This window comes from Leptodactylus fuscus, chromosome 4 (assembly GCF_031893055.1).
Source record: "Leptodactylus fuscus isolate aLepFus1 chromosome 4, aLepFus1.hap2, whole genome shotgun sequence".
Lineage (NCBI taxonomy): Eukaryota > Metazoa > Chordata > Amphibia > Anura > Leptodactylidae > Leptodactylus > Leptodactylus fuscus.
The window spans coordinates 79,753,994-79,781,949 of record NC_134268.1 but is presented as its reverse complement, the minus strand read 5'-3'; the positions used below and the strand labels follow the sequence as shown (position 1 = coordinate 79,781,949).

The window sequence follows — 27,956 nt, the reverse complement described above, 5'->3', positions numbered from 1 at the left end:
CACTAGGATCCAGGGGACATCAGGCAGTAAGTGAGCTGTCTGCTGAGCTCCACCTACATCCCCATCACATTGAAGCTTTCACCCTTTGCTGCACTCCAGAATCATCTATTTATTTCCCTTTTCTTGGATCTCTACGCCCTGTGTCTGTGTCCCCTGGTGAATGCTGATCGCCTGTGCTGACGTCTCAGAGCCTGGACCCTGCTGCATAGGGATGGCAGGAAGATCTTAGCTGTGCTGGGAAGGAATGCACAGTCTGCTGCAGCAGTCATACAAGAAAGCGTCGCTCTGCACACTGGAAATCTAATTCTTACTTCCTCTCCAGACTTTGCCTGTAGACTATTGTGCCTGCCCTGCTTGCAGCTACTACATATTAACAATGCGCTGTAGACCTGAATAATCTTAATCCGCAGCTGAAGTTTCAATGCTGACTTCTGCGTACAGAAGAGGAGACAGAATAGAATATGACAGCCCAATCATATTAATACCCCATATCCATCACATCATATATAGTAAGACAGACGCGTTACTCCCCATACACTGCCTATCTCTACCCTGCCTTGGTATGGTGAGTATATTCTTAATCCGCTACTACTTCTTTGTGTTGATACATCTCAAGAATTCTTGTTTGATTTTGTGTTGCTAGTAAATAATTAAGGATAGACTCCATCTAGTGGATGATGTCTTTTATTATGTGGTCGTTTTTGATGCCAGATCTTTGTATTTAGGCAATAAAATAATCTGCAAAAAGTTTACACTTAATTAATGCTATAAATAAAGAATTCTAAAGCAAACGAAGTATACAGAATATTTAGTATAGAAAGTAGACATGTCTGTAAGGGTCTATTCAAACACAGCAACTATTTCTGCGACTGTCCCATTCCTCTGGCTAGGTATAGAAGAAATCTATATGTTTACCAACAAAACAATCCAAGGTTAATGAGAATTATATATTGTCACAACGGACCAGCCACACGTTAATATAACCTAATAAGTATGTAGTACAGCAGTGCGTTGCACAATTTACCAATAGGGTTTATATAGAGTGTAGAAAAAAACACTTCTCTATGGCCATAAAATAAAACGGCAAACTTTTGGGTATTGTCATGTTTGTGATTCACGTAGGGTTCATACCTGCTGTTCTGCGCACCATCCACCTGCCCTGCCTTTAACGGTACGCAATGACGTGAAGTGAGCACACATGGTATCAGGAATGTGTTGACAACAGTGACTTCACTGCAGAAATCCTTTATTTTTTTAACATATTTAACTAAGGTGAACAGAGATGTTATGGGGGACGGGGATAAGAATCTTTTACTTAGTTAATGTCAATACCGTATACTCCGGACAGATTTAATATCAGGGGAAGCAGCATATGTATACCTACAAAATGACAGCCGTCAAAGACTGTTCTGACTGTCACTTTATTTTAGTTTATTAGAAGCTGCAGTTTCGTTGCAATGTGATGCAAACCAGGACTCGGTCATATTCATAAGCTGCAAGAGCCCCCTGCCCACCTGTTGCCGACTGACAGACTTTTAGGCTGAAGCCCCACATTGCGAAAATGCTGTGTTTTATAGTACCTGCAAAGTGACTGGTATTCTGACTAATCCCATTCACACATTGCAGAAAAAAAAAATCGGCAGCAGAACATTTTTTAAAAATCTTAGCATGTAAAATATAACTGTGGAAACACTGTAATTTTCTGTATAGGTATAATAAGGGCAGAATGTCTGTGAAAATGCAATAAAAAACGCTGTAGAAAAAACGTGATGTATTACCATGTTTCCACGTATTTTTGCTGTGTTTGGCTACATGGGGCCTTAGCCATGTGCGTATGGATAAAGCTATCAGTCAGCGATTAGAGGGAAGGGGTAGCTTGCATCTCACAAATACTCCGATCTCTGACCTTTTGCCAATTTTAATGGTAAATTCTAGACAACTGAAACATGTTCACACGAGACATACCATTGAAATTAGCATATGTGTTGTCTCCCTGTGCTACCATTTAGATTGTTCTGCCTATCAGCATCGTTGGTCTGTAAAACCTCATAGGCTAGTCCCCTATGTTGTGGAAAAGCAGATATTTAGTTGCAGATTTTGCTGTGTTTTTTGGAGCCCAAGCCAGAAATGGCTACAAAAGTAAAGGAAAATATAAAAGAAGTACCTATACTTCTCCCTTCTGCTCAATCCACTCCTGGATGTGTCTCAAGAAACCGCAGCAAAATCTGCAACAAAAAAAGCTGCATTTTCCCAGGGTGGGGTCTCAGCTTTCGGAAACACATCACATTTTTTCTGCAGCATTTTTTTCATTGTATTTTTGCTATTTTTGCTTTTTTTTTTTAGCGGAATTTCTTCCCTAAGTTAACTTATTAGGGACAACGCCATTGTTTCTACTGGAAGAAACAGAGAACAGACACCGCACAACCATATAGTGTAGTATGATCGTAAAAACCTTTTTAGGATTGTGAAAAATGACCTAATGGCCTCTCACCTGCTCTCACTCTACTTTCACCTACAGAGGACAAATCGGGATGAACAATGGAGTAGGAGGGACAGTAGATACAGCACTCTCAGGTCAATAGAAGTTTATTAAGACAAGGCGCACAATCCTAATACAAAATACCACGTTTCAGGCCTCAACGCCCTTCTCAAGTGCATACAACTGCAGTAGTGGAGTTGCACTAGGATGTGTCTGCCCTGACCTTGAGGCTCCGTTCTCACGGAGTAACACGCCGCTCATTTAGACATGTATACACGTGTCAGAGCGCGGCACTCCAAAACAGATCCCATTGATTTCAATGGGTGCTGGCTTACGCGCGCTACACATTGAAATCAATGGGAGGCATGGTAACCCATTGATTTCAATGTATTACGCCTGTAACCCGGCACCCATTGAAATCAATGGGATCTGTTTTGAAGCGCCGCGCTCTGACACGTGTATACGTGTCTAAATGAGCGGCGCGTTACTCCGTGAGAATTGAGCCTAACTCATAAGGTCAGGGCAGACACATTCTAGTGCAATCCACTACTGCAATTGTATGCACTTGAGAAGGGTGTTGAGCCCGAAACATCGTATTTTGTATTGACCTGAGAGCGCTGTGTCTACTGTCCCTCCTACTCCATTGTTTCTACTGGCATTGACATGACATGATTTCAATAACATGGGCATCTTTGAAAATAAAACTTTTCTGCAGCAGATTTATTTCTGTAATGTGTGGATGGTATTAGCCAGAATCTCATTCAATTCAGGTACTGTAAAATGCAGCTTTTTCGCAATGTGGGACTGTAGCATTAGGCCAGGGCCCCACGTTGTGTAAATGCTGCAAGTTGGCCACATTGAAAACACTGCAGCAAAAAACGCAGCATTTTACAGTACCTGTAAAGTGGATGCAAATCTCATCCACACTTTGTAGAAGAATACACGCTGCAAAAATGCTGTGATTTACATAACCATTGCATTTTTATAAATGTCAGTATGTCAATGCTGGCGGTTTCCCTATAGGTATAATTGAAGCAGAAAGCACACCTCCTCATAAGTTAGGGGCGCCCTTTGCTGGGCCTGCACTAAAATCTATGCCGGCTCATAACTGATGTAAATTTTACAAACGGATTAAAATGGCAACACTTCAGAAAGTTCATGTAAATTTTAGTTGATGCAGATTTTAGGGATCATTTATGCAAAGTTCATGTAGATTTTAGGGCTCATTTACACAAATAAACTGTGATAAATAATTATAAATCTAACACACTGGCCACGCTATGCCCCTTATCCAGGTGGCCCAAAACAGAAAAAAGTCACACATTACTTGTGCAAACCCTATTTACATGAAAAATTTGCAACTTATTTTATTCATTGGGACATAATAAATCTGCCCCAATAAGTTAAAAAATGGCCGTGGTCATCTTTTCTCCTTTTTTTTGGATTGAAATGACAAGTTTCAAGGAGAACTATTTTTTTGTATATGTTTTCCCTCACTCTTTGTAAATAGTGTCTACCGTAGCTGGAAGTCTTCTTGTGAGTCTTATTGTGTAATTAATGCTCGGTATTTATCACGCTCCTTTGTTGTGCTGTAGGAAGTGAGAAGGTGGAAGATAAAATGAAGGAATTTTGAAAAAATTGAACATGAAGTCTGCAATGTTCTTGTGAATTGTACCTGTGACCATTTACGTCTGTCTCTGATGTTAAAAGAAGCTTCTGTTGGTTGATTTTAACAGACATGGTAGTGTGTCTCATAAAGATGACCAATCCACTACATGTGAATATATCCCTACCCTACATACACACGACAGTGAATTATCATCTGAGTGATGACTGTTAAAAAATGGCCGTATTGATTTCACTTTCTGTGAATGGGGGCTATTCACATGACTGATATTTTGACAATCCATTGTAACATACTGTCAAAATATTGGTTATTTACTATTTTTGTCTGTTTTCACGGATCCCTCCACACACTGCAATGTATGATGGGTCCATGAAAATGGACATCCCTTGGGTGCAGATCAGCTGTGAACAATGGATGTTTTCACCACGGTCAGCTAAATGTAGGTTTACAGACATATCTACCTTATACACTAAATAATCTGTATACTATTCCTTAATTTTTAAATGACGATATTCATCTATATAAACTTTTTGCAAAAGGTTTTTATTACCGAAACGCAAACCTCATACAAAATAAGTAAGGCTAAGTTCACATCTGTATTCGGGCTTCCGTTCGGGGGGTCCCCAAGCGGCTTAAAAAAGCAGTTACCTGCAGAAACCTGCAGAACCCATAGACTACAATGGAGTCCGGTAGATTTCTGCTTCGTTTCCACCCGAAAAGGGCAAAAAATGCGGAGGGAAAAGCACTGCTTGCAGTGCTTTTCTCTCTGCCTTTTTCAAGCAGAAAGGGGAACTGAATCCCCGAGCGAACTAAGCTTATAATGTGTAAAGCTGAGTTCACGCTGCCATATTTCTGTCAGTTTTCTTTCATAGGATCAGAACAACAGACTGAAATGCTGACAGAATGAAGGATTTAGATGGAGAACCTTCCATTTGCATCTGTCATCATCACTCAAATGTTAAAAATAAGGCAAACACTTTCCTCTGTGCTGTTTGTTAATGTTTTATATGAAAGGTAAAGTTCTGTGCACAGGGCTTTATCTTAAATTAAAAAATTGAAAGCTTCTCTCAAGGAATTGTACAAACTATTGTTCTTGTTGAAGCTGAGGTTAGGATCTGTTCCGACCTATTTCTGAGAGTATCTTAAGTATTATTGTCTAACAAAAATTGTAGAAAATATCCATTAACCACAGTCAGCACCAATGTAAGGTGTGCCCTCTATGTCTTGCCTACATGTGTCAGGAAAAGCGACATCATTCACCGCAATTGTCAATATATATTTATCACTAAAATTAACCACAGTTATACAGTAAACCCTTCTGTTTGTGGGGAGTTATTAAAGTAGACATATTGTTGCAATATAACATTCTTCAGATACAAGATGTATAAACAGGAATGAAACAATGTAAACAATTCCATCAAGTACATTCTTTTCTCTGTATTTGTGGATACTCATCAAGGCATCATTTATTCCATTAATAAATAAATGTCATTGCTTTTGCTCCAAATAATAGCGGAATATATAAGAAGTATACATAGTTTAGTTATGTGTAGAGAACAACATACAGATGTAGCAAGGTTAACGCTGGACAAAACAAAAGCCATTGAACTCTGTTCAAAAAGTTGAGTTAACATGCTGTGTCACTTTGTAGATAACATGGGGTCAAATGTGGATAAATCAGTCAATTGCAGCAAAAAAAAAAAAACACCTGATTTTGAGTAATTTTTGCCTTGTAATGTGACATTCAGCAGTATATTTGCTACGCAGTTCTTTACTCTAGACTAGACTTGAATTTCACACCAGATGTACCAGATCCATATTTAGGAATAGTGCTTAAAACTGACACTGGGTTCACACCTGAGTTCGGGTTTCCATTCTTTGGGTCCTCAGAAGTGCACGGACCCCATAGACTATAATGAGGTCTGCCGTGTTCCTCTCAGTTTCAATCTGAAAAATGTGGAAAGAAAAGTCCCACTTGCAGAACTTTCCTTTCTGCATTTTTCAAGCGGATTGAGGAATGGAATCCCTGAATGGAATCAGGGCACAGGTGTGACCATAGCCTTAGATGTAAGAATACTGTACAGTGGACTCATAGCTACATGGCAGGCTGTCTCCACCTTTTCTCCTGCCCCGCTTACTAATGATTCATGGCTGCCAATGTGGATAAGAATACATATCAGTAGCTGTCAGTCGCTGGCGAATTGTTACAATAATATGCGGAAAGAACTTCCAGAGTAAAGAGGAGTCAGCAGACTCAAACCTATGAATCTACTGTAAGGGATTGCTAGTTGGGCAATTCCCTATTGCTACTGCTGAAACAATGGAGGAAGGGAAAGACAGAGACAGTGAGCCCTAAACCTAGCCCTTGTCCCTGCCTACTTGCCTGAACTGTCCTAGCCAACATATGACAACTGGGCGGCAAAAACCTTCCTAGAAATAAATGTCACACAGAACAAGACAGGACAAAACAACACAGAAGCAAAGTCAGCAAGCTAAGGGTCAAAGCCAGGGACACAAAGCAGTACAAAATTATAATCCATAAGAGTAGCCGCAAGGGAAGCCAAAGGTCAGTAATACATTAGTAAGAGCAAGTAGGAAGCTAGCGAGGACAAAGTCACAAGACAGAGTCCTATTGACTTGTATATAGGAAGCCCAGGACCTGCCTCAGACTTGATTGGTAGACAGACTGTTAATTATACAGGCAAGACTAAGATTAACTATTTGATGGACAGAGGGAAACAAGGTGCAGGAGATGGGTGTGGTGGAAATTCAATTACAGAGATGAGGTAATAGAGTTATTTGTTGCTCTGTGTGAACACTTCTCTAAGCAAAGAATCAAACTGAACTCAGCTCCTGCACCATAGTGTGCAAACAGAGGGCAGCACAGACACCCAAACAGGCAGAGATGTTACATACAATGTATTCTTTCTACTGACCTATTATCTAAACTGATCACTGGTTTGTTAAAAATATGTTTTCATTTTTCAGATAATTTCCTAATTTCCCCTATTGTTGGGGGATCAGTTGTTATGTTACTTTATATCCATTGGGAGGAGTAAACGTAAAGATGGCCACAGATTGAGCTACCAAGTCTCCCATAAACAGGTCTTTTCATCTCAGCTAATTGTTCTGTAGATGAAAGGAGATAAGAGGTTGCCATATACTTCTGCCGCTGTCTCTAGGGAGAGCCATAAATATAACATTGCCTCTGGCTCCTAATGTTAAGGACTAGAGATGAGCAAGTAGTATTTGATTGAGTAGGTATTCGATAGAATACTACGGTATTCAAAATACTCGTACTCGATCGAATACTACTCCTATCCGCAGTAAAGATTCGATTCAGAACTAGCATTGATTGGGCGAATGCTATACAGTGTATAGCATTTGGCAAATCAACGCTGGTTCTGCAGCAGGCTCATCCTTGCTAGTCGGGAGAGCTGGCAGCTTTCGGTTATGCGGGAGCTGACTTTTTCTCATAGGAATGCATTGACCAGCGTTGATTGGCCGAATGCTATACAGTGTACAGCATTCGGCCAATCAATGCTGGTTCTGCCGGAGGCTCATCTGTGAGGAGGCAAAGTCTAAGATCGGACTACAGTAGTCTCCATTGTGGTCCGATCTTAGACTCCGCCTCCTCACAGACGAGCCTCCAGCAGAACCAGCATTGAACTTATCAAGATGATCATCAAGGATATGGATTTTGAGTGACATCCTGCAGCCCATTGCAGCATAGTTCTTTATCAGAGTCTGAACCAGTTGTACATAGTTTTCATCTTTATGATTGCCTAGGAAGCCACGAACCACTGCGACAAAACCACTGTGAATCTCGAATCTCGAATATTTCACTACTCGCTCATCTCTATTAAGGACCAGTATAAGTTTCATTCGGTTCTGTTGGTTGAGTTTATTTTTGACCCACAGCATGTATTGTACTCCATACATATAATTACATTATTACATTACACTTAAATGTAAAAGTCAGCACTTATAGGAAAAATGATCCAGATTACCAGATCTTTACTGAATCAGCTTATTCTTTGCTTTGTGACCAGATACTGAACTGTTATAAATAGTAAACAGAAGTCTGCATTGATGCAAGAGAAGATGTGCAAAAAAAACAATGGAAAAAGCAGAAAAGGATATAATTATTGAAAAAGCACAGCGTAAAAGGAAAAGAGCTGCTCGAGATATGATGCTACAGAGGTCAGAGAGTCTCATGGAAATAAAATGATAGCACATTCGATATGATGCAATGGCTAAAAAGCTATATTCTGCCATTTTTTTAAACCTAGGATTGCAATATTTAACTTTTTGTTGTATTCATGATTTCGGCGGTAGTTATGTCATGTGACCTTCAGACTACTTAAGAGTCAATATGTAGAAAATTGATAGGCTAAGACATTACTGGAGACTAATAGGCAATTCCACAGGTTTTGTGGCCTATTTCATTCTTAAAAAGAGCCATAGGGAAATGGGGGAGAGCAGGGTGTTGTATTTGCTCAAGATACTTTTTTAATTGCTTGACAATGTAAGTTGCAGTAGTAGGTTGTTATGTGGCACAGAGTTTTTAAGCATTAGCTGTGTTAATTCCCTGTGGACACAGATGGCGCTTAGTAGTGGTCAGTAGAAGTGGTCACATATAACAGAGACAGTTTAGCCCTCAGATGCCTTGGTCAGTAGTGACCACAGCATCTACGTAGATAAACCAAGGGAAAGAGCGCCCTCTATAGCCCACCAATGCAGCCTGATCACACGACACTAATGTGCAATGATGTGCTATGTGCCTATTATCTAGTTAACTCCCCATCAATTTGTTGTTGGCAATACTTCTTTGGAATACTTAGCATAGCAAGAGATGACATTGTAATATCCCATAATAGGACAAGAATTTAAATGCAATTAATATATTCCATAAAAAGTAGTTTAATATGAACCGCATAATAAAATTGCTAAACATTGAAGAAATGTTTATTTAGCCACCAAGTAATTTGATAACTTACATGTACCCCCAAAATGTTCCTTTTACAATTTATGGCATATCCTGCAAAACAAGTCAATTTATCAGCTAAACCAGCATAAAAATAAAAAGTTAGGCAGCCTGCACACGGAGTTTATGCTCGCTCATTCTGAACGTAAAACTCATTCAGAGTGAGCGGCGTAAAAAACAGATCCCATTGACTACGCACGTATCACATTGAAAGCAATAGGTAAAAAAAGCCTCCCATTGATTTCAATGGGGAGCGCGCATATGCCGGAACCCATTCAAGTCAATGGGATCTGCTTTTTACGCCGCTCACTCTGATGAACGCGTTTTACGTTCAAAATGAGCGAGTGTAACCTCTGTGTGCAGTCTCCCTAACTGTGTTTTCAATAGGACAACAAAAACATTTTTCTTTGTGCTCTTTTTGTGCAATACGTAGTAAAAGTATACATATTTGGTATCGCCATAATAAGCTTTGTGCAACCAAAAGTAGTGTCGCTAAAAAATGCCACCCCTCTTGCAAAAGACAACCCCTCCTATAGATCCTTCAATGTATATCTAGCTCTTTGGATGGAGCAGTTCAAAATCAGAAAAAACAGACTCAGTAATGAAAGATACTACACCTTGCAGTCATGAAGAGGTTAATCTGACTTTCCAAGCTAAAAAAAACACAAAAAAACCCAACAATATATTGTATAGTTTTTATTGTTCCCAAACCAGACAAACCTGTGGCCCTCAGCATTTTTCTTTATCGATCATCGTACCCAAACATGTTTTTCTTAGTATTTTCCACCTTTCTACTGGTTATTCTCGGGGGCGGGTAAAGCTGAAACTCGTTTTACTGATTTGTTAGCGTTGTACAACTTTTTCCTTTTTCTATACTGGCTGATACATACGCCATCTCTCCTATGCTTGACAATTAGGCTAGAAGTCATAGAGGCTTCAACATTTTATTTTGTGGTTATTATGGATGACTGTGTCTGTTGTTGGTGTTTTGGTAACGAGAATAATTAGCAAAAAGTTTACTTAGATGAATACAATAAAAGAACAAGTACACTAAGGCTGAGGGCGGACATGGCAGATTTTACTGCAGTTTTGCAAGCCATAGGATATATAAAGGATGCTCTTATACTTCTACTTTTTGCTCAATCCCCTACTAGCATTAGCTCAAAAAACCGCAGTGAAATGTGCAACAAATAAAACAGCTTTACTGCAATGTGGGACCTCAGCCTTAAAAAAGATAAAGCATATGGAATGTTTACAGTATAAGGTTAGCATATACAATTTGGTAGGGTATAGTCACATGCAGTGGAGAGGCCATCAGTATGAGAAACAACTAAGTGGTTGGAAAAGTCTTTAAGGTTGGTGCCCCACGGGATGTAAACGCCTCTAACGCCAGGAAAAATCGCTCAATTTTACAGTAAGAGCAAAATGGTTGGGATTCTTGCGAATCCCATGCCCTCTTTGCGGTACAAACTGCCATGTGGAAACAAACCGACACAGTTTTGGAACTTGCATCATGTAAATTATACCTATGGAAACGCCAGCAGTTTCACCATAGGTATAATTGTAACAGAAGTCCATGGAGGAAAACTAAAATCTAAAGTGTTGCGGGAAGAACTGTGATGTGTTGCCGCTGCAATTTTTCCCACAGCACTTTTTTGAAGCGGGACGTCCCGTGGAGCTTTAGCCTAAGGCTGAGGCTCCACATTGCATAAACGCAGCTTTTTTGTTGCAGATTTTGTTGGGGTTTTTTTGAGCCAAAGCCAAGAATGGCTACAAAAGGAAATGAAAAATATATAGGAAGATTCTTATACTTTTACCTTCTGCTCAATCCATTCCTGACTTTGCCTCAAAAAAACGCAGCAAAATCTGCAACAAAAAAACTGCGCGACTGAATGAAACAGGCCTGCACAGAAATGATGGTTCCCTGAAAATGAGTTTTATCTATTTATTTTAAATTCTGTTGAAATGAAAAGCAATGTCTGACTTTCATTTTTTCATTTTCATTGAATTTTTATTTATTATTACTTTTGTCAGATTCAAGTTATTTCTGTGACCATTGTGTTTTTTTTTATATTAAGTGAGGGGGAATAATTTCGTCCAAGTGTGTAGGTTTAAAGGACTTCATTTTCTTGTTATTAGCCCTCGATATGTAAATCCCAGGAAACCCCCTAAATACATTCCATATTCTCTGTATGATATAGTAAAAGCTCCTGTTAGTCGAGACCCAGTATGATTACTAAGATAGCTTGTTGGTTTGGCTCTTGCTAAGACTGAGATGGTTTTATGGAAAGGAAAAAAATGAAAATATATTAAAAAGATAAATAGTTTGGGGTTTTTTTTTGCTAGATTTTTGACCTTTTTTTTAAAATAAAAAAACATTTTATTATGACAAGTTGGACACAATGTATAAAATGACACAAAAATATGCTGAGAAATAGGAAAGTGGTAGACTGATAATTACATGTCAGGATCTCCGGATCTCCACTATTCCTCCTGCCCCGCTTACTAATGATTCATGGCTGCCTATGTGTATAAGAATACGTATCAGTAGCTGTCAGTCACCGGTGAATTGTTACAATAACAGGTGGGAAGAGGCTGCAGGGTCCGGGATACGGCACATTCACTTCTATGAATTATTCTACCGAGCTTTTATCTAAACAGAGACTGGTCACTCATTTGTTGGAAAATGGTTTCCAATTTCAAAATAATTTTTCGGGCAGGAGTATTAGTTGTAATGTTAGTTTATATTCATTGTGGAGGAATAAAAGTAAAGATGGTCACAGAGTAAGCTGCCAGCTATTGTACCTGATGTCTCCCATAAGCAGGTCTGTATAGTTAATTGCTCTGTAGATGAAAGGAGATAAGAGGTTGCCAGATATGTCTGCGCCCGCTGTCTCTTGGGAGATCCATAAATATAACATTGTCTCTGGATCCCATAAGAACAGGGAGAGTTTTCTGTTGTTTAGAATCTAAATTTACTGCACGCTAGACATATCATTGTATTATTACATTATATTTGTATGCAAAAGTCAGCGCTTATGGGAAAAATAATCCAGAATACCAGATCTTTACTGAATCTGCTTATTCTTTGCTTCGTGACCAGATACTGAACTGTTATAAATAGTAAACTGAAATCTGCATTGATGCAAGAAAAGATGTGCAAAAAAAAGAATCAAAAGAGAGAAAGATATATTTACTGTAAGTATTAGTCGAATACCTCGCTGGCATAGGAATGCGTGTAATTAGCCGAACACCAAAGGGTTAAACGCATCGAATCTTTGAAGTGTTTAACCCCTTGGTGTTTGGCTGATTACACGCATTCCTATGCCAGCGAGGTAATCGACGAATACTATTCGCTCAACACTAAAGCGCACATCTAGGTACATAAAAAATACTGCACTTTGAATGTGACCAGGGATGTGGAGTTGGAGTTCGAATTAGGGCCAGTTTTAGGTGAAGTTGGAATCTACATACTCATACTCCAGCTTCAAAATACAATTCTGAATTCTTTTTAATTCTATTATAGAATTATTGAAATTGTATCATTAATTAGTTGTGTTGTTTGTTGCATATTTACTTTATAAGAATTCAGCCACTAGCTTTGCAGTTTAATCCATTTATGAAGGAGTTGGAGTCGGTGGTTGGCCTACTGGCTCTACAATCCTGAATGTGACGACAATTTTAATCTATGTTGAAAAAAAAAAAGCAATGTACTCTATATTTTGTCAGATTTGGAAAAGTTGCTAAACAACATCAATACGATCTTATGTTCCTCTGCAATTATCGTCACTGGCCAACATCCCCGTGCATGTTTTTCAAGTATTTACCGCCTTTGACTGGACCTTCAAAGAAGTGAATAAAACTGAAATATGTTTTACTAGTTTCTTAGTATTGTGCAACTTTTTTTCCTTTTTCCATCCTGACTAATACATAGGCAGCATCTCCCGTCCTTGACTATTTCATTGTGTTAGACGCAATAAAAGGTTAAACATCTACAAATACCTAGCATATGGCTACTAAACTGATATTGGTTGCTTGGCAGACTAATACTGGACTCAGGTTTGCTGTTGGAACACAATGTGAGTGATTATAACAAACTAATGTACTTTTTATATGTATTTATTTTTACATTTTTTATATATTCTACTATGTTGTCCATATGTATTATATATTATTTTTCTGCTTTGCTTCATACCGTGATGTTGCCAACATTAAAACTTCTGGGAATGAAATAGAAGGAATTAAAAAAAAAAAAAAAAAAAAAAAAAAATTCAACATTGAAAATGCTGTAATAAAGTTTAAATTGCATTTTTTTTTACAGCTTTTTCAAATTTTTATATGGTCCCTTTTTGTCTTCTTTCTTTTACATTGTCTTGTCCGTGGCTTTTTCTTCCCTAAGCATTGAAAGCACTAGCATTAAGCTTTTATTATATTGTACAGTATATAGTGTTATATGACCCTTGAACGTGTTTCGCGGAGAGCAGGTCGATGTTTCCTTCATTACCTTTTTGATTGTTGAAGTCTCCAGATACTTTATGTGTGTTGTGAGATGATTAAGTTTTTGAAGTCAATTTTGTTTTACTATATTGTATCACAGTAGTACTGTGTAATATATGTATCTACAGCAGGGGTCAGCAACCTTAGGTACTCCAGCTGCTGTGAAACTACAACTCCCAATGTGCTCCATTCTCTTCCATGGGAGCTCCAAGAACAGCAAAGAAACGTTGCATGCTGGGAGTTGTAGTTTGACAACAGCTGAAGTGCTGAAGGTTGCCTACCCCTTGTCTACAGTATGTGTGTGTCACAATAGGAACTATGACTCATTAGGGAGAGATAGTACAAGGACTTTTTAGACCATGTCATAAGTTCTTTCCCGTGAGACTTCTGGGAAAGGAATACACAAATAAGTCCTTGGTAGAATAAGAGAATTAAGAGGCAATAACCTGAAAATAGCTGTCTGCAGACGGGTCCTTCTCCCTTTTGCAGTAGTTTTTGATCAATAGGGAACTACCTTTCAAAAGGTGGCACTAGAGCAAATTCTCCTTTTCTGCTATGGAGGACTTATTTGTATACTCCTTACAAGTTGTGTGGTCAAGTGTTGCTTGTGTTTCGAATTGTTTCCTATTTAAGGGAATATTGTCTTGCATTTGTTTAATGAGAAAATGGAGTCCTTAAAGAAAACCTTTCATGTCCTCAGGTGCATGCGGTTTTATATACCACTAGAAAGCCAAATGTGCACTGAATTCAGCGCACTTTCGGCTTTACCATTATGTGCCCCCGGACTAACTGGAAATATTGGTGCCGTTACCAATCTCCGCCCACTGTCAGAAGAGCATTCCTGACAATCTAGCTGGACTGTGAGGAACACCCCTCCTAACTGTATTCGTCTATAGACTAGTACTGGAGGGGCGTTCTTCACAGCTTAGCATCATCTCTGGGTGGTAAGGAACGCCCCTCTGACAGTACAGGGTTATGGATGAGTACTGTCAAGGGGGACTTTCCTTGCATACCAGCTAAACAGTCAGGAACGCCCTTCTGACAGTGACAGAGATCAGTAATGGAACTGATATCTCCAGCCCCAAGGCACATAACGGGAGAGCTGACAATGCGCTGAATTTTGCGCACTGTCGGCTTTCTAGCGGTATATAAAACCGCATGTGCCTGAGTACATGAAAGGTCCTTTTTAAGCAAATTTGGGTCAAGTTAAGGATGGACAAATCTTTATAAAGACTTCTTTACATTATGTTTTTACAATAGAACTCATAATTGATCCATCTGTTGCATACTGAATGTCGATTGTAATGTATAATGTAAAATAATTTTGGGAAACTTTTGACAAACATTTTTGGTAATATTTTTGATACATCATAAAATTCTGCATAATCTTTTTATCTAAGACAATCCTTTCTCACCAGATTATATAACTAATGTGAAAGTTAATTGGTATATACATTACAAGCAAGATACTGTAGCACAACTGTGAGCCTAGATATTGATCTGACTTCATTTATGACATAGATTTTTTTAGTTTGCTCACCATCTTGTAAATGTCACCCCATTTCTTAGCAATCAGTTCTTTCCTATAACTCCTCTGGGCCATGTGACAAAAGGAATACAGTAATTACCAAAGTGATGGAATATTCTGTTACACCATTTTAGTTGTATCCAGCACCATAAGAGCTGTGCAAATTATTTAGTGCATTTCTCTTAGGCGTTCCGGATCCTTCAGGGAACCTGAACGACAGAGAGCAGGACCACTAAAACAATGGTTACCCACAGACACTGCCAGATTCCATTGACTATAATGGGGTCTGTCGGATGTCTGTCAGGTGTCCACTGTTTTCCATGCAGGACTTTTCTCTCCGCTTAGTTTCTGGTGGTTTCTGTGAAGGAGTCTCCAGTTGAGACTCTGGCTCCGATTTGAACTTAGCCTTAATGTATAAAATGAATTAGACTACTCTGTTTCTTTACTAATACAGCTCAGTATTCTTATATTCCTTCATCCCTCAAAAAGAATTGGTTAATGGTTTCTACAAATAAATGGTCAATATGAACTAAATAAATCTACATCAGTAAGCCCCTCATTCTTTGGCACCCAGTGTTGCATATTATTCCCCATCCACTTTTGGCAGGTGCCACCCACATGTCAGACAAGACACAGAGACTGTTAGAAAGTGTCTAAAATACATAGAAAATGAAATGTTAAGCCTGTACACCAGATTTATGTGAAGGTCGCTCCAGAATTCTGGGGCATTTTCATAAGTTTATCTGCCCCGTTGAAGGTGCTCAGTCTTTACTAGCAGTTTATTTTTCCATATGATCTTATAGACTGAAGTGTGTGTTAGAATTGGGACTTTGGTGCATACTCCTAAATATATCAATGTACTCCTATGGACAGAAGTGTACAGCAAAATCAGAAGTCTGAACCATGCTTTTAGAAGCTGAGTTGAGAGGATTGAAGGTACACGGGGACGCTGGAGCCACACTACATATGCAGGACAGCCTTACACTTGGTTCACAAGTGCATTGGGGTCTCTGTTTTATAGGGTCCGCTTGGGGAATTGTGTAAGCAGGCTCTCTGGTATTCCCTCTTTAACCCTAATGCAGGATCTGGACTTTGCTGCAAGGAGTTTGTCAGGTTGCTACATCTGAAAGTAGTCCTGGTGACTGCTGACCAGGCAGAGCAAAAACTATGGTGCAGCGGACCACAGAATCAGACAAATGCATAATGGGAATGCAATGGGAGTCCACAGATAGGAGAGGTACGTCTCCTAGATGCTGTCTAAGGCCTCGTTCACATCTGCGCCTCCGTTATGCAGGTGTCCGTTTCCTGCATAAAACAGAACAGGAGACGGAAACCTGCAGGATCCTTTCTCACCCATTCATTTGAATGGGTGAGAAAGCTGTCCGGCTGTGAGCAGTGGTGAGCGTTTTATGCTCTCTGTCATGAAACCGGGTTTTTTAATCCGGACACAGAGTCGGACATGCAGTACTCTGTGTCCAGATTTTAAAAAAACGGTTTTGCGGCAGAGAGCATAAAACACTCACCGCCGCTCACGGCCGGACCCGGTCTGTGGTTTCCGTCTTCTTGCATGTAGAAGACGGAAACCACAGAACGGAGTGCTGAATGCAGGTGTGAACCTAGCATAAACTGAAAGAGGTGAGTATTTCTTATTTTATTATTTTACAGCAACCATCAGCATTTACAAAGAAAAACATTACTGAACATCCCATATTATTCTGTACTAAGTACGTAAAGTATACATTTGTATGTTCGCGATGCTTTGTTAGCCTTTATACCACATTTAAGAAGAAGTTGACTGTCAGCATCTTTGTATCCATCCTATAATTCTGGGGTGATCAATGTATTGAGTAATTTCCCTCTCCCTGGTGTACACATTAGTCATTGCCGCACTTGCTGTTAATTTAATTTTCATTAGCACACTCTTAATTGAAGTACAAGCTCAAATCCATTTTCCATCTACTGTATAGATTAAATTCATCTGCCATTTCATTTTGAAAGGTTGTGTATAGAGTGTCTATATTAGACTCCAAGCATTACAAAGCCTAAAAACAACAAAATAAAACTGCACATTTTGGCTGTGACATTGATGTAATATTGGCACATACTTCCCATTTGAGATTATGCATTATATGATTTGGGTATATGGCAATTCTCCTAATTCTTTTTTTCTCTTTTTTTCTTTTAAAAAAGTTAATAAATCTGAATGTTATCATCCATTTTGGTTGTGTAAGTCTTGTTTGGATGGACTCATGAATGTATTCGCCAACAACACTTTTTGCAACATGTATTTATTTGCTTGGTTTCTTGTGTTTTTATCTATTTGACTCTCTAAGGGTAAGTTCACATGTGAGTTTTTTGGACCAGAATTTGACAGAGAGGCCGCCTCAGATTCAGGTCCAAAAAATGGCTAGCTGTGACTGGATGCTGATGCAGTGCACCGACATCCAGTCACGGCATTCTACTCCGGATCAGGCCCAAATGGACCACTCACCGAAAAAGGAGATGACTGGCTCCATTGATTTCAATGGGAGGTGGTTTGTTGAGCTGGATTCTGATGCGGATTCCACATCAAAATCTGGCCCAAAAAACCCTGTGTGAACCTGGCCTAAAGGTATGATGGTGCTCAGCACCTGGGGTTGGTTTATTTTCGAGTCTCCTGGAGACTTCCTATGGAAGTACAGTACTATGTACAGTATTTGCTTTGTCATGACCTTTTGTTTTAGTGACTCAACACCTAGAATTTGATTTTATTTGCACAATTTTTTTTTTCTGTTTGAATTTTGGGATTTAGTAATTTTTTTTCTATTATAGATTTTTTTTTTTTTTTTTTTTTACAACTATAGAGCCAAAGGGGCTGTTAATACATAGATTTATAAAACCAACTATATCAGATCGAGAATTTGTGTGAGTCCATCATTTGGTAAAGTAATTGCTTCTACTTGTAGAAGATAGAAATGTTCATGTGCTGAACTCCCCAAAGCATAATGGTAGATTTTGCCAAGGGAATTTTGGCAGAACATCTTATGGTTGTTTTATTTATTAAAGTCTTAGTAGATAATTTTAGATGTTTGGCCTACTACAGTGTGCGGATGTTAACAACTCTTGGCTATACAATTCAGACCTAATAAGTTAGCAGTAATTAAAAAAAATCTTTGCACTTAAACTAAGTGTTTTCCATTTTAGGATTTCTGGAAAATTACAGTTTTATGACTGAGAAATATATTATGTTTTGGAAATGCGTATGCAGGTTTTTTTATTAGCTTGGAGGTCATTACAGCGGCGCGGTGACATCAGCCAGCCAAAATGCTTTCATTGTAATGTAAATGAACTGCTTGTTTAATTCTGTATAATATTACAAAGCAGTTGACTGACCATATATAATACTCATCAAACAGATTTCTCATCAGTCAGAATGACATTTCTCCTAGTTGTAATTCAGAACGCAAATTAAACATGGCAAACTGGCAAGTATGGGGAAAAAGCATTTCTGTAAAAACGTATTGGTGAAATATTAAAAATCCTTATATTGCTTTATATCTTACTTCAGGATAGTAATAAGACTTAGATTTCCAGAAATGTACAGATTTGTTAAATACTTCAGTTTTTCCAGTTCAACCCAATAGGTCAAGCAAACCAGATGTAGATTGATATAAGCACCTACAGTACAGTGTAAGCTGAATAAATCCATATTCAGTTTGCTAACCCGGTAACAGTTATGAATGTTAAGCTCTTTGCATTTTTTATTAGGCGCTGCTCTACTGATTCCAAGAAAGTTGATTTTATTTCTCTAGTTTCTACTGTACTTGAACAATCAGTGCTATTAATTTCAGCGTCCAATATACGAATTAGGATCTATATTGTGAAGTGGGAGGATCACCCAGAACCACCCACCTGACGTAGAGATCCTAACTAGAATATTGGGTGCTGAAACTAACAGCACTGATTACTCAGAATTATAGAGGCTACAAAAAAATCCAACTGTGCTGGAATCAGTGGATTGGCTCCTGTAGAAGGATGTAAACAGTTGACGTTGCTGGAGGGTGGGAAAGCCTTCTCTAAGTGTAATTTATATTATAAAGAACCATCCACTAAAAAAAAAAAAAAAAATGCCCCCTTTTTGTTGTAGTTATGTGCTCTCCTCCAGATAACTGTCTCCACTGATGAAGATAGTATTTCCTGTGTGAACTGGAGGTCAGACTATTAATACAAGTCTATTAGAACATTGATCCCATACAACTGCATTGATAATTTGACCTCCAGTTCTCAGAGGAAACACTGACTGCTTTGGATAAGAGAGGAGGTCAGCGCTCCAGAGGAGAGAGCACAAATGTACTAACTACTTCATTGTGAAGTTAACTTTAACACAACACTACACACAGACTGTAGACATAGAGTGTTATTTTTATACATCATTTAGATTTAAGGTCCAAAATTTTGTGATGACTAACTTCATAATAAATCTTTGGGTCTTATTCACACGTACTATTTTCTTATATGTTTTTATACACTTGTTCAGATTGTTGTTTTTTGTTTTTTTTTGGCTTAACACATACTTTTGGTAATGTTATTGTTTACCAAGATATAAAATATTTATTTTTACTAGTGTATAAGTTTTATGGGTAAAATCCATAAAAATCTAAAGATCACTGCTCTTGTCATGCATTGAAGGATTGCAATTTCAACCAATATGGTGGAGCCACAGCTGTTTGGATACGTCATTCACAATTGCCCACAATCAGAACATTGCAAGCATTGCTGTGGGGTCTGTGCCATAGGTCAGATGGATCTTGAGCCTTTCATTTACGTAGTTGTTGTCAATGGGGAAATCTGTGTGTAGCCTTTCATTTTCCCTTGTAGCTGATAAGAATACAAACTCCAAGAACTGGCCAAAATGTTTTGTGTGTAGTGTGTGTTATATGTCACTATAGTTTATAAGGTAATACCTAGTCACATTTTGGAGGTAAAAAATGCTATTAAAAACACTGGGAATGGCATTTATGAAGCCTCTTGTGCATATTTTCTAAATTTGCCCGTGTTCTATTATATGGTGTATGTACAAGATTTATCATGTGTTGGTGTGAATTTTGGAGACTTTTACTGACAACAGTGGGAACATAAATTTACCACAGAGAAATTGATATGTATTATATACCTTTCCGCCTTTTAAGTAAATGCATGGAAGTTTAGCCCGCAAAAAGGTACACACAGTTAAAAAGGGGTAAAAAATATGCACATACTAAATTTCATCGAATGTGTAAAAGCAGCTTCATAGTGGTTAGACTTATAATTGCTGATGACTAGAAATGAGCGAGTAGTATTCAATCGAGTAGGTATTCAATAGAACACTACGGTATTCAAACTACTCGTACTCGTTTGAATACTATTCCTATTCGCAGTAAAGATTCAATTCAGAATCAGCATTGATTGGCCGAATGCTATACAGTGTATAGCATTCGGCCAATCAACGCTGCTTTTGCAGCAGGCTCGTCTTTGCTAGTCAGGAGAGCTGGCAGCTTTCGGTTATGCAGATGCTGACTTTTTCTCATAGGAATGCATTGACCAGCGTTGATTGGCTGAATGCTATACAGTGTACAGCATTCGGCCAATCAACGCTGGTTCTGCCGGAGGCTTGTCTGTGACGAGGCGGAGTCCAAGATCGGACCACAATGGAGACTGCTGTGATCCGATCTTAGACTCTGCCTCCGTCCGGAAGGAGTCCACAAGAGGACCCCCCTGAACGGAATATCAGTGCAACTGCAAGCGCTGTGCAGTTAAAGCGCACGGACCCGTTATAGTCTATGGGTCCGTGCACTTTAACTGCACAGTGCTCCTCCTAAACACTCTCCTTCTGCTACTCGTGGACTCGGTGACTCTCCTTTAGTCGAATAGTGGTTTCACCTGAAACGAGAATTTTTTTCCATAGACTGTAGTGGGATTCGATATTCGATCGAGTAGTCGAATATTGAGGCTCTACTTGAAATGAATCTCGAATCTCAAATATTTCACTTCTTGCTCATCTCTACTGATGACCTCAAAAAGGAGAGTGACCCACTCTATTATGACTCTAATGAAATCAGTAAAATGATATCAATATAATAAATTTAAATGTATTGGCAATCTAAACATAATTAAAAGTTACGTTGAAAACACAATGGCAATAGAGAAACGAAAGGGGCAGAGGTCGCAACAACACCAGGGAGCAATAATAAATAACACATTTGTGATATAAATCTCATAATAAATCCATGGTATGCATAAATAATATATCACAATTCATTAGTCCAATTCTTATATTAATGCTGTGAGTCAATTAATTTAATAAATATTAATTGCATGAGCAATACATAGGACAAAACCATATCATGATGTACAAACATAATCAAAAATAATTAGAATAGTTTGTAATTAAGAAAACAGTAACGGTTAGGAACAATAACGTTGTGTTGGATCAACACTGTAGGGATTGTAGGGTTATAGGTTGGACTTGTTGGACTGATGTCTTCATCCAACCTCATCTACTATATAACTATGTTGTTGGAACTATAAATACAGGACCAGTGGCGTAACTACCACCATAGCAGCGGTAGCAGCTGCCACAGGGCCCGGGACATTAGGGGCCCGGTGACAGCTGCTACTGCTGCTATCATTATGCTCAGAGGTCTTTTCGGACCCCCGAGTATAATGATCGGGGCCCCCTGTTGGTGGAATACTTTCCACCAACAGGGGGCCCCGAAGCTACAGCAACGGCTGAGACACAGGAACTGTAGGTCTGGCTCCTCTCAGCGCTTCAGATGTTCCCCCTCTCTCCCCCCTCCCTTTCTCTGCTGTCCTCTGCCCACCAATGAGAGGAGGAGGCGGGGCTTATCCCTGCCGTCTGCACTGGAGGAAGAAGCTGCTCCAGGAAAATGAAACTGAAGCTACACAGGTACATACTGGGGTTACTATACTTATTACTATCAGGCATTTGGGGGGATTACTTGTGTTTTAGTAACTCCATGTGCCTCATAGTAATAGCAGTTAACCCCATCATCTCCCTCACATTAACCCCTGTTTGCCTCACCATAAGAGTTACTGATATGTGAGACATATGGGGGTAATAATAATGAAGATACTTTATTATTACCTCCATGTCTCTCACATATCAGTAATTCTTATGGTGAGGCAAACAGGGGTTAATGTGAGGGAGATGATGGGGTTAACTGCTATTACTATGAGGCACATGGAGTTACTAAATTGTAATGCACAGGACCAGATTTTTTTTTATCCACAATTTGTCCTGGTATAGCGGTCAGCAGTGACGGTATTTAGTCCTGTAGGGGCCACTAAGGGACATAATACTGTGTGCAGGGGCCACTATGGGGGATAATACTGTGTGCAGGGGCCACTATGGGGGATAATACTGTGTACAGGAGCCACTATGGGGGATAATACTGTGTACAGGAGCCACTATTGGGTATAATACTGTGTGCAGGGGCCACTATGGGACATAATACTGTGTGCAGGGGCCACTATGGGGGATAATACTGTGTACAGGAGCCACTATGGGGGATAATACTGTGTGTAGGGCCACTAAGGGACATAATACTGTGTGCAGGGGCCATTATTGGGTATAATACTGTGTGCAGGGGCCACTAAGGGACATAATACTGTGTGCAGGGGCCATTATTGGGTATAATACTGTGTGCAGGGGCCACTATGGGGCATAATACTGTGTGCAGGGGCCACTAAGGGACATAATAGAGCGCGCAGGAATGCGTAGGAGGGACTCGGTCGAGATCTTCGGTGTCGGGGGGGGGCCCCATGTCAAAAGTTCGCCACGGGGCCCCGCCATTCCTAGTTACGCCACTGTACAGGACTATGAATGCTATTAGCCATGTACCAGACTAAGTGCGCCCTAAGTACCCACATGCTATCCCACAATGGGTATTAAGTAGTAATATGTAGTACAAAAACAAAGATACAGATGAAATAAACACAATAAATATGTACCCTAGGCTTGTTGCCACCTTCAGTCCCTATATTTGCTGATGGTTATAGGTCAGATATATCCAAAGTATATCAATTATCTGTTGTCATTTTTCCTTTAGAGGCCTTGTAGCTACATGGACATCATCTTTACAATCTTTTCAACTCTGTAGGATTTACTCCAGACCCCAGCTTTTTTATATATATTTTATTCTAAGCCCAGATTTTTAGATCCAGCAACTCTAATATTCAGAGATATAGGTTTGCTTTCACAAAATCTGTTCATGCATAGAAACCTATTCTGTGTCAGAGAAGCATTGCTGCCAACCCTATTACAATAGTATTGAATTAAACTATTACATAATGATGTATAAGCTTTATATGTGTAGACATTATTGTGTTTCATAATATCTATTAAACTCTAGGGAAATATTTCACTTTTACAGTGTTCACATTTGATAATGTTTTGGCATTCTGTCATGAGACTTTGTTTTTCTCCCCAGGATATCCAAGCCTCACACAGCTGAAGATGGGAAATTGAAACAGAAGGAACTGAAAAAGCAGATGTTGAATTTCTGAGATTATCTCAACAACATAAAAAACAGCAAAGAACAACAATATTTGCCTAATATAACAAGGCAAAAAAAAAATGAAAGCTTTTCTTTAACGTGTCAAGCTTTCTAATTGCTGACAAACGGAAAATGAATTAATGGCACAAACCCTTTCATATACGCTCTTTGGCAGTCACTCAAGACATGACTCACGAAACACTGAGCAAATGTGGCAGTAGTGCTCAATAGTTATTTAAGTGAGCAAGTATGTATACACATCACAAAGCCCCAGTGTGCTACTATTGTACTGTTTCCACTTATAGCGGAGTATCCATAGCAATCGCAGGCTTTCTAAAATCTATAATGTCTTATTCTATTCCAGTATTGCAAACAAAACCATTAGACTCAAAGAGAAGACAACATATAGCGTAACCAAGATATCCCCAAGGTGCAAAGTCTCTGCTATGAATGTTCTAATAGATTTTAAAAGCACATGTCCAAATATACTTAGAGTTCAAAGGCTACCCAAACCTGCTGAAGAAAATAGAAAGACATGTATTGAGCTATAGCCAAATGGAACATGGCTCCGAATGTTGTAGGACACTCTATTTTTGCAGTATTTTTTATTTTGCTATCACCTGTTTGGTGTAGTAATTTTACTGATGACTGGATGGCACTGACCGCAGATATCATCCCATATAACAGACTATTTCACGTTACTGCTAGTCTTAAGCAGAAAAACAATCCGTCACATCCAAGACTATATTTTGATAGTGCAGATGTTCAAGGACTGAGGCAGAAGTCCCACACCTCTCATCTACATTTATTCAGAGCCATTAGAAATGCAGTTAACAAGATGCTGGCTAATCCATCTTACTTCTTGCCCCCACTAAAGCATGCTGACTTTGCAGCTAAATGGAACGAGATTTATGGGAATAATTTGCCACCATTGGCTTTATATTGTCTGTTGTTTCCAGATGATAAAACTGCATTCACATTTGTACTAGAATATATGGACAGAATGGTCAATTACAAGGACTGGTTGGTTCAGAATGCGCCTGGCGATGAAGTACCACTTGCACACTCTTTAACAGGATTCGCCACAGCGTTTGACTTTTTATACCGATTTCTTGACAGTGATCGAAGACAAAAGTATTTAGAGAAAATTGAGACCATTACTGATGAAATGTATGAATGTTCCAAGGTTCGTGCATGGGGAAAGCAATTTCTCCACAACCACCAAACCACTAATATGCTAGCACTGCTTATAGGAGCACTAGTGGTAGAAGAGCACAATTTAAAACGAGCCAATATGTGGAAAGAAACCATTGTTGACATCATGGAAAAAACTATGTTTCTGCTGAATCATGTTGTGGATGGCTCTCTGGATGAAGGGGTTGCATATGGTAGCTATACAGCAAAATCAATTACACAATATGTTTTCTTAGCAAAACGCCATTTTGGTATGAATCATTTTGACAACAACTGGTTGAGAATGCACTTCTGGTTTTACTATTCTACTTTGTTGCCAGGTTATCAGAGAACAGTTGGAATAGCAGATTCTAATTACAATTGGTTTTATGGACCAGAAAGTCAATTGGTATTTCTGGATACATTTGTTCTGAAAAATGGTGCTGGAAACTGGTTGGCAAGTCAGATCAGAAAACACAGACCAAAAGATGGACCAATGGTACCATCCACTGCACAGAGGTGGAGCACACTTCACACAGAATATGTCTGGTACAATCCTGAACTTGACCCCCATCCTCCAGCTGACCATGGCACACCAAGAATGCACGTGTTTCCTAATTGGGGAGTCGTGACATATGGTGCTGGCTTGCCTAATACTCAAACTAATACATTTCTTTCATTTAAGTCTGGAAGGCTGGGTGGTCGAGCAGTCTATGACATTGTTCACTTTCAGCCATACTCCTGGATAGATGGGTGGAGAAGTTTCAATCCTGGTCATGAACATCCAGATCAAAATTCTTTCACATTTGCTCCTAATGGACAAGTTTTTGTATCAGAGGCTCTTTATGGACCAAAACTAAGTCATTTAAATAATATTTTAGTCTTTGCTCCTTCTCCTACAAGTCAGTGCAATAAACCATGGGAAGGCCAACTTGGTGAATGCTCACAGTGGCTAAAATGGACAACCAATGAGTCTGGAAATGCAGCTGGCGAGGTAATCACAGCTAGTCAACAAGGGGAGACAATGTTTTTAAGTGGTGAAGCAATGTCTGCCTACTCGTCTTCCATGAGATTAAAAAGTGTTTACCGTTGCTTGCTGCTTTTAAACCACCAGACGCTACTTGTAGTGGATCATATTGAAAAGCATGAAGATTCTCCGCTCTCTCTAGTCAGTGCCTTTTTTCATAATCTAGATATCGATTTTAAGTATGTCCCATTTAGGTTTCTTAATAAATTTAATGGTGCTATGATGGATATATGGGATGCACATTATAAAATGATTTGGATAGACCAAAACGGTAATAGTCCAGCAGGTAGGATCCAGGAAGCCGAGCAGACAGCAGAATTCAAAAAGCGTTGGACGCAATTTGTAAATGTTACCTTTCCGTTAAACCAAAAAATTTCCAGGATTGCTTATGTATTTAATGGGCCATATGTTAATGTGTCAGATCTGAAATTCCTAGTCAATACCAAACATGGTGTTAAAATATCGTTAACAGTTAATAATACAGAAAATATAGTTTCTATAGTAACAGATTATAATGACCTTGAGGTCAGATTTGATTTTCTTGGCTTCGGAGGTTATGCCAAGTTAGAAGATTTGAACAGAATAGTTAGATTTGGCTTGGGCACTGAGCAGATTAAGAAAACAGCTAAATCAACTACTATGAATGCATTTCACTTTGGACTCAAAGTCAATTTGGTCATAGGCTTAATCTTGTGTGCAAGCTTGGGGATTTTAGCATTTCATTGGCGGTTCTATATTTCTTTTGGTAAGTTGATGCGATGGATTCTAGTATTGATCGTAACACTCTGGGTTTTTGAGTTAATAGATGTATGGACGGCATGCACTCAACCGATTTGTGCAAAATGGAGTAGTGAGGGAGCAGATACAGAGGTTATTAAGAAAAGTGAAGTCCATTCCAATCTCCCTACTGTCGTAATTACATCTTTACCGGGTTCGGGAGCTGAGATTTTAAAGCAAATGTTTTTCAACAGTTCAGATTTTGTCTATATTAAAGTTCCTACAGTCTACATTGATGTGCCAGAAGCGGAATACAAAATTGATTCATTCGTGGATCCATGTGAATGGACTAGCTCTGATGTCGTAGATGGACATTTTCAACTTATTCAAGGTTGGCTTCAATCATTGCTTCAGAACACAAAACTTCATTTACAGAATATTGATTTACAAGAACCTATAAAGCCTCGACTCTTTCACCATCTTACAGTTAACAAGGATAAAAAAAGGCGATATAAGAGACGAGACCCATTTTCTGAGCAGAAAACTAGATACAAAGGATATTATGACAGAGATGCTGACTATGTTAGACAACTTCGCAAATATCTAGCATTGTTTCCCAAAGCTCAACCGGTGCTCGGTTTAAACAGTGGTAGCTGGACTTTAAAGCTGCCATTCATTGAAAAACTTATCGGACCTCAGTTAAGGGCATTGTTTGTTGTACGAGACCCACGTGCTTGGATTTATTCAATGTTGTACAAAAGCAATCCAAATCTGTTCTCCTTAAGGAATGTGGACCAGCGTTTATCAGCGATGTTCACAGTTGAAGAAAAGCAGAAATGTAGGTCAAACTCTGGCTATGCTCCTGAATATGACTCCCTAAAAGAAGAGCTAACAAATCCTAAATCACATGCTCTGACTAAACTTGCCCATGTATGGCTTGCCAATACCGCAGCAGCCATTAGAATAAATAATGATTTACAATCAAAAAGTTACCTCTTAGTTAAATTTGAGGACATTGTCAACTTCCCGGAAGAAACTACTCAGAAAATCTATAGCTTTTTAGGCATCCCTTTATCTCCCGCAACTTTAAATCAAGTAATGTTTGCGAGTTACACTAACTTATTTTATCTCCCCCATGAAGGGGAAATTTCACCTACAAATATAAACACCTGGAAGTTAAATATGCCTAGAGAAGATATTACATTGGTTGAGGACATATGCTGGACACTAATGGATAAACTTGGGTATGCGAAATCTAGAGACTAATATAAGACTAAGCCAAATATTATCATTGTGAGTAATGATTTTCAGAATTATAGCCCCTATATGCTGCAGGTCAGCAATCATTTGCACTAGATACTGTATCTCAATATTCCTTATAATTCAC

The 27,956-nt window shown here is 39.0% G+C and overlaps 1 protein-coding gene across 1 annotated transcript; it reads left to right on the top strand.

Moving 5' to 3' along the window:
* DSEL (dermatan sulfate epimerase like) lies at positions 1-27,956 on the top strand. The gene is made up of 2 exons (XM_075270717.1): positions 1-565; positions 23,587-27,956. Exon 2 carries the CDS (start codon positions 24,215-24,217, stop codon positions 27,833-27,835), a length of 3,621 nt encoding a protein of 1,206 aa, XP_075126818.1. The 5' UTR covers positions 1-565; positions 23,587-24,214; the 3' UTR covers positions 27,836-27,956.